The sequence below is a fragment of the Triticum dicoccoides genome, chromosome 5A, assembly GCF_002162155.2.
Source record: "Triticum dicoccoides isolate Atlit2015 ecotype Zavitan chromosome 5A, WEW_v2.0, whole genome shotgun sequence".
Lineage (NCBI taxonomy): Eukaryota > Viridiplantae > Streptophyta > Magnoliopsida > Poales > Poaceae > Triticum > Triticum dicoccoides.
In genome coordinates, this window is record NC_041388.1 from 17,216,884 (window position 1) to 17,224,601 (window position 7,718).

General features: G+C 44.4%; 1 protein-coding gene and 1 pseudogene across 1 annotated transcript; both read right to left on the reverse strand.

The window, feature by feature from the left end:
• Positions 1–421: 421 nt before the first annotated feature.
• LOC119296828 lies at positions 422–956 on the reverse strand (annotated as a pseudogene).
• A 5,400-nt stretch (positions 957–6,356) lies between these two features.
• LOC119298831 (thaumatin-like pathogenesis-related protein 3) lies at positions 6,357–7,097 on the reverse strand. The gene has a single exon (XM_037576132.1). It carries the CDS (start codon positions 7,051–7,053, stop codon positions 6,538–6,540), a length of 516 nt encoding a protein of 171 aa, XP_037432029.1. The 5' UTR covers positions 7,054–7,097; the 3' UTR covers positions 6,357–6,537.
• Between the last annotated feature and the right edge of the window lie 621 nt (positions 7,098–7,718).

Sequence of the window (7,718 nt, forward strand, 5' to 3'; positions counted from 1 at the left end):
TGATCACAGGGTCATCACCATTGAGGGGATTAGGATTAGGCCACATCAGTTCACAATCCAGGTTATGCACCCGCGATGTGCATATCAATGGCCGCTGTTGGTAGTTGCGCCTACGCGAATTGGTCGGGGGATGACTCCGCCTGGGATACTGGGGCATCATGGATGTATGCGGAAAAGTCCTCCTACAGCGCCATAGTTCAATTAATCTGCAATTAACAGGAATTCACGGATGGCTACAAGACAAAGTCTCCATCCGCTACCACGATGGGGAAACAAATAGTGCGATCGCTGCGGCCTGATGCGGTTGATTCGGTTGGAATAAAAGTCAAAACGAATAAGACAAGAGTTCTAAAATACCCCAGTAGATGGATGGTTGGATTTATCCGGCACTCCCTCCTCTCCCTAGGGAGTAACAGGGTACTGTAAAAACTCTCGACAGGGAGAACATATAAAGAACTGAAAATATTAGAATTTTGAACCTCCTGTTGCCGCTGCAAGCTTTGGTCCTGACGTGGTTGCGCTGGTTCTAGGCGTCGGGTCAGCTAGGGTCGCGACACTAGATGTTGAACCCCTTGAGCCTCGTGACGCCGTACTAGTAGCTTCCCTCCAAGACGGAGACCTCGGCCTTGGTCACCGGCGCTACCGGGTCGCCCTCACACCGCACGCTACTGTTGCAGTCGCCGGTCCGACACTGCCACCTGTTGGCCTTGTCGAAGAAGCAGCCCGTGCGCCACCAGACGGTCGTGGTGGCGTTCGTGATCACCAGCGCGTCGTTGGTCCAGTTGGCCCCTGCGTGCAGCTCGGTCCACAAGCCCACTGGTGTGACCGCCGGCCACACCATGAGGAGCACCGGTTGGTGATGGTGATCGGTATCCTGCTGGCCCCGACGGTGAACGCAGTGACGAGGATGGGGAGGAGGACCGGACAGGGCTAGTGCTTCGAGCCGATGATGCCATTATGTTGAACACTAGACCATAATGGCGTGTGTTGCCGCGCCCGTCCATTTTTACAATATATTGATAGAAATTTCTGACAGGAAGGTAAACATGGATGTTAATTTGCATAAATTAACCCATACATTGGAGTTTGAACTTTTATTCCCATTGAGGCGCGTTGACGCAAAAAGAATCATGAAGCCGCAAAATTGTAAGTTAGATTTCTGTATACAATAGATTGGTTCTCACAAATACGATGTTGATCATTGCACTTTGTAAAGGTGCCAGTGGCAAATAAGTTCTCAGGAAAGAAGTACCAATGAAAAAAGTCGGTTTCCCTTGTATGTGTGTGTCTCTAGCTATCTATTTATTTTTGCTGCTAGTGAGTTCATGTAAGTGGTGAAAATATCTGGTGCATCGGAGCTTGTGATACGACCAGTGCACCGAACCCACATTGTGGTTTTATAATGTTAAAAAAATTGAAATGTTTTTAGCACACTCACACAACATCAATGTAGGTTGTCACAAAATTTTAAGTTAAAATTTGAAACATAACTAGCAAAAAAAAAGACAAATTCAACACTAAATAGTACATAACATGATTTGGGCTTTAGATTTGGCCCATTATCACAGTAATGTGAAAATTTCATTTTTGTATCTCAAAAACTATTTCAAATTTTTACACGAAATTTTCTGACATCATACATTTATGTTGTGTTAACATGCTAGAATGTTTTCAGATTTTTGAAAAATATTCTATGGCATTCGGTGCACCGGTAGCACCACAAGTGCGGGTGCACCAGATACATTCCCCACATAAGTTTCATTACTCATTATGTCCTCAGCAGTCCTATGTCGGTTGGATATAGTTATGTAATCTTTGCATGATGACAGAGTAGTGAAGAAAGAGCGAATTTGTTGTGTGGTAGAAAAGAGAGAAATAAACAAGTCATCATCACCCTAAATATGCAAAGAAGATATCAAATGAGGTAGGCACTGAACTGCACATATTACAGTTGTTTCCAATATCATGGAAATGTAAATACGAAACCGATACTAAAAGTTTCATCGTCAGAAAAATTTAATTTTGCCCCTTGGCATCTTTCCTATCTAAAAAGAAAACTACTAATATATTCACATACCAACTTGATTGACACATTGAATGTGTTGGTGCTCTCCTTGGAGCTACTTGCATATCCTATGATCGGCAACTGATAGAAGACATGGTACCATCAAACAGCTGAATGTCACTGAACATTGCCTCATGGTTCCTGCCAATATTGTTATTAGAAAGTGTCTCATTAACCTTCAACATATGTAGGCTTCAAACTGGATGTACATGTGAAACATTAACAGTGCATCGTTTCACAGGGATATGCTCAGCTGCGAGGACATGTGAACTACTACGACGATGTCATGGGAGAGGAGAGAGAAGCCACAGGATGTTCGAGAGAGGATGTCACTGTCATCTGGGCGCCGATCATGCATAAGGTTTCGAGAGAGAAGGAAAGTGTAGCCAATCGATGGAGCCCTGGATTGCGCGGACTCACGTGGCCTGGCAGGCCCTGCGAGAGTTTTTTGGCCCGATCAATGAGAGGGCTTGCTGGTCCATCTCCAGAGCGGCGGCCCTGTGACGTTTTCGACGCGTAAGCAGGCGTTCGATCTAGTACATCCGTTCACGTGATCCAACGGTATAGGATGCCAAATCCTTGTGAAGGGCCCTAACTAGCTGAGTTATACTATTTAGTAATGTGTGTGTAATGGGAGAGAGGACATGTCATGCTTATTTATCATGCCAGGATTGAGTTAAAAATGGCCACTAGCTACTCCCTCCATTTCTACTACGGACTACATACGGATGTATATAAACATATTCTATAAGTGTAAATTCACTCATTTTGCTTAGTATGTAATCCATACTAAAATTCCTAAAAAGACTTATATTTAGAAATGAAGAGAGTACTACCTACTTGGATGTGATCAATGTTGGGGTCCAAGATTTGCCGCCTTTTTCCTTTGTCTAGTTGAAGCTTGACGACAATGCCAGGCAGGGTGCGTATCCGGCTTGCCTGCTCCCTTTCCATGCTCCCATCCGTGCTCCCATCTTATCCAACGGTTGTCTTTTTTCCTTTTTTCTTTCTAATCTAATCATCTCCCCCCTGATTTTAAGGGGGTGGGGCCAGACTTTATTTTGTTCCAATCAAATCAAGCAACATATGCGAGAGCACGGATGGGCACATGGGAGGGGAGTAGGCAAGTCTCGTCCGGCAGGGTGCATGCACAACAGTCCGCAGATTGCTTACACATGCACCCATCAGATAGAGCCGGGCCAACTGAACGATTTTTGCACTACATATATCAAAGCCTCTAAAAACTCGTGTCCTCTGAACGTGACCAAAGCCTTTTTTTAGGGGAACGTGACCAAAGCCTTGGATGGTATATCGACTGCGGAGCAGTCTTAGTAGTTGTTGATTTATTCAAAAATGCTAGTCATCAGCCGGCTGTTACTTTTTAAAAATGTTTGGTAGTTTTGCAGTCTTTAGTTCTCACGCATTTACTTTTTTTTCATGAACAAAAGTTGCTCCATTTAAATCAGTATAGTATGTACAAAAAATTCTATATATGTCGATTATCGCGCTCTTGCTCAGTCCATGCTCTGAATTAAAGCCACGACACTTTTTTTAATCAGAGGGTGTACTTAACTGAAAGTTGATCCTGCCACTACCAACGAATAAGTCTGCCACACTAATAGAAAACATGGCTTTGATTGAGGCCTAGATAAGGGCATTAATCCCGGTTCACTCACAAAATGGGACCAAAGGGTGCATCAATCCCGATTCATGAGGTCAGGGCGTCGATCGGGCCTCGGGGGCCATTGGTCCCGGTTCATCTAACAGTTTTGGTCCTGATTCCAGACACGAATCAGGACCAATGGGCCTCACTCCTGGCCCAGCACCTTTTGTCCCGGTTGGTGGGTGGAACCGGGACCAAATGTCAGTCTTCTGTCCCTCTTCTAGCTACCAACCAGACTAAAGAGACCCCTATATATACCCCGCCCCTGCCTGCGAACAGAGTCACTGCTTTGTTTTTTGGCCGGCCGTGGGAGAGGTGTGTGTTGCTCTAGCTCATCTTCTATGCATATGAGGTGTTCGATGAAATGTCCGAGCCACACTTAAGCTTTCTCCTCTCCAAGCTCCTTGTCCAAACTCCATTTTTTCAAGATTTGTCTAGATTTGACGGTCCGTCCTGTCCCATCCCCGTCCTCACCGCCGTCAATCGCTCGCGCCAATCTCGTTCTTATCTTATTTCTAAAAGAAAAAAAATTCTTACTTGTATGATTTAGATAGATACTTGTATACTTTTCTTACTTTTATTATTGTTTGTTATTATATAGTGCGATGGGTTTGGTATCCGCACCCGTCGGCCTTCGTCCTGTCTATGATTCAGATGTGGTATATATTATCTTTTATAACTATTTGTTTCATTTAGTGTTTATGACAATTATGCCGACCAACGTGATATAGATGTTTTTATCTAGGAGATATGTGAACCGGAAAATTTCAACCGACCCTCTTGTCGAGATGTTAAATTTAGTTGAAAAAACAATTACTTAAAGAAAAATTGAGGAAGAGAAGATGGAATTGAAGTTGCATGTTGCGGATGTCGTCGATGATCAGAAGATCAAGATGGATGCAATGCGCTTGAAGATTAGAAAATATGCCATTCATACTGAGGCTTGGTATCATTATGCCGTTGGATCAATTGTTATCTTAGTTGCGATTATGATCGCATTTGTTTTTGCATTGAAATGTTTTACATAATTTCAATGTATGATTTAATTAGATGCTCTAGAGAGCTATATGTTATTCAATGAGAACTATGTATGAACTTTATGTATTTTTTTTTAGTAATAACATTTGATCACTACTGTACTATGGTTTTAATGTGATGATGAACTTCTTTTAGCTAGCTAACACAATATGAAACCCCTAAATTAACCCTCCAAAACCCCTAAACCCTCTCCCCTTAAAAAAACAAAAACCCCAGCACCTGCAAGCTGCCGACGCGTGGCTGCCTTTTGGTCCCGGTTGGTGTTACCAGCCGGGACTAAAGGTCCTCCTGCCTAGGCGCCCCGCAGCGGCCACGTGGAGCCCCTTTTGTCCCAGTTCGTAAGCAAACCGGGACTAAATGGTTTAGGCTTTAGTCCCGTTTGTTTTGTCCCGGTTCCAGAACCTGGACTAAAGGATCTCTGAAATCGGGACTAGTACCCTGTTTTTTACTAGTGCCCATGTGAAACAGTTTCTTGCAAGATAGAAAAATAATGAATAGATGAAAAAGAAGAAAGTTAATTTTAGGCCTGTCAATGAATTAGTTTACCCAGACGAGAGGCGAATGAACGCCGCACCTTGACGAACTATAGTCAACTAAAAATTAGTTTTAATATTTTCGGCTCATATAGCCCGGAGTGAGAGCTAGGAAAGGAACACTCCTGGTCCAGCTAAGAAAATAAGAGTATATTTTTTTTCTATTAGGTCCAAATTGATCAATCTTGCACACTCCAACCAATTTTCGAACTGGAATTAAACATTAATGAAGCTTCCTGGAATCAACTGTTTTTGATACTCCAAGTATTGTATGGCTTTCAATGACTTTCGATGTGGTTTCATGTGTTTATGTAGTTTTGTAGAAATTTCAATGGATTTTCCATGTAGTTTCATACGTGTTTGAGTTCTACTTGGGTTTATGTCAAACTTCCACTTAATCTTTTTCAGAATAAATCAAAACCTCAACTAATGATTAATGAAAGCGCAGCAAAACATGAGAAAACTTTGTTTTCGTCACTCTAACTTTTGCCTATTTTGCTTATGCAACTCTAGAATTTAACATATCACTTTTGCCACTCTTAGTTTTTGACAATACATCACAAATGTCATTCCGTGGCAAAAGCAATAACTTTTCATTTTACGTTTGTCACTCTTAGATTGTAACAATGTATCACAATTGACTCTAAAATTATTGCTTTTGCCACGGAATGGCAATTGTGGTGTATTGTTAAAAATTAAGAGTGGCAAAAGCAATATGTCAAATTCTAGAGTGGCATAAACAAAATAGTCAAAAGCTAGAGTGACAAAAACAAAGTTTTTCGCAAAACATGGGAAGGGTGGCTGTTGTCCAAAGCAGAAGAACCTAAAGAACTAAAAAATTATATGAAACTAAAAGGGCTTCTTAGAATAGTCTGTATGAATCTTGAAGATACGAGGAAGCTAGGGTCTAGATCGATGGATCGGCGACATCAAAATAATGGGGTGTTGTATTTTTTGCTACGATAGCGTCCTTCTGTCCTTGGTGCCTGGTAGTCAGTTTCTAGGTGCGCTAGCTGTTGATCGCGCATATGCTAATAAATCTTGAACATATTAGAGATGTGAAATTAGATATTCTTTACCTTTATTTATGGACTTTATTGGCCACTCGTACACGTCTATATCCGCGGCCGGGGCCATTATTACATGGAAAATGGAAGTACAAATATTATGGTCGTATATCTGGTCCGTCCGTGCCACGGCACGCATGCGTATGCGTATGGTAGAGCTATACTAGCCCATCATGGGCAGAAGACTATACTGAACCTCCTGTTACCGCTGCAAGCTTTGGTCCTGACGTCGTTGGGCTGGTGGTAGGCGTCGGGGCAGCTGGAGTCGCGGCACTGGATGTTGACGCCGGTGCTGCAGGAGAAGTCCATGGGGAGGTTGTACCCGTCGATCACCGAGATGTCGTAGTAGTCTGTGCCGCCACCGAGGGTGAACTCCGCCAAAGTCAGCGGGGGCTGGCCGGAGAGGGTGCAGGAGAGCGCGCCGCCACAGTCGCCGGTGCTGCATCTCCCGCTGTTGCCGTTGAAGCTGCAGCCGGTGCGGCCCCAGATCCTGGCGGAGCTGGTGCCGTCGGGGATGTCGAGGTTCCAAGTTTGGCCGTTGTTGAGCTGCCGTCCGCCGCCCACCGGGGTGGCCGCCGGCCACACAGTGAAGGAGCAGCGGTTCGTGATGGAGAAGCTCCTGGCGCTAGCCCCCGTGGTGAGGGCCGCGGCAAGGAGGAGGATGAGCGCCGACGAGGAGACGGCCATTGTTTCTTGCTTTCTTGATTGCTGTGGTATTGTTGGTTGAATGGACGGGATAGCACGTGGTTATTTATAGTACGTAGATAGCTAGAAGAAAATTCAAGATTGGTTGGAACTGCAGTTTCCTCTACATGGATACGTATGCGCCAGCCAATGCTGGCTGAGAAAAATCTCCAAGCTTCACTCCGTCGACGAGCCACTTCACAGTTGGTCTTTGCTACCCCCACTGAGAGTGACGTCCGGCGTAGCTTTGCTAGCTGGTATCTTTTGAATTTTCTCGCCGTGTCAAGTAGGTTGGAAAAAATTGCAACGTTTCTTGTTATTCGTCTTGTGCTGGAAAATATGGGGGATCCGAGAGGGACGTGCACGAATCGATGGAGTCTATATCCTTTGCATGCGGCTACTTGATCTTGCGGACTAAAAAAAACCGGTAGGCTGGAGGTATGCAGCTACCAGTGACGAATCTAGACAGAAACTGGAGGGTGGGCTTAAAGCCTGTATCATGCCAATATCTGTTGGGTTGGGCTTGCAAGTGGCTGAATTGGGCCATGAAACTAGTAGTAAAAAAATTCTTGCAGTGCTGGAGGGGGGGCTCAAGCCTATTAAAGCCCCCCCTAGTAGATTCGCCCCTGGCAGCTACGGTTGGATGACGTCCTCCCGCATTCGTGTTC

Bases quoted from the DNA above. Each gene is read 5' to 3' on its own strand.
- LOC119298831 (XM_037576132.1), bottom strand. From the start codon at position 7,053: ATGGCCGTCTCCTCGTCGGCGCTCATCCTCCTCCTTGCCGCGGCCCTC.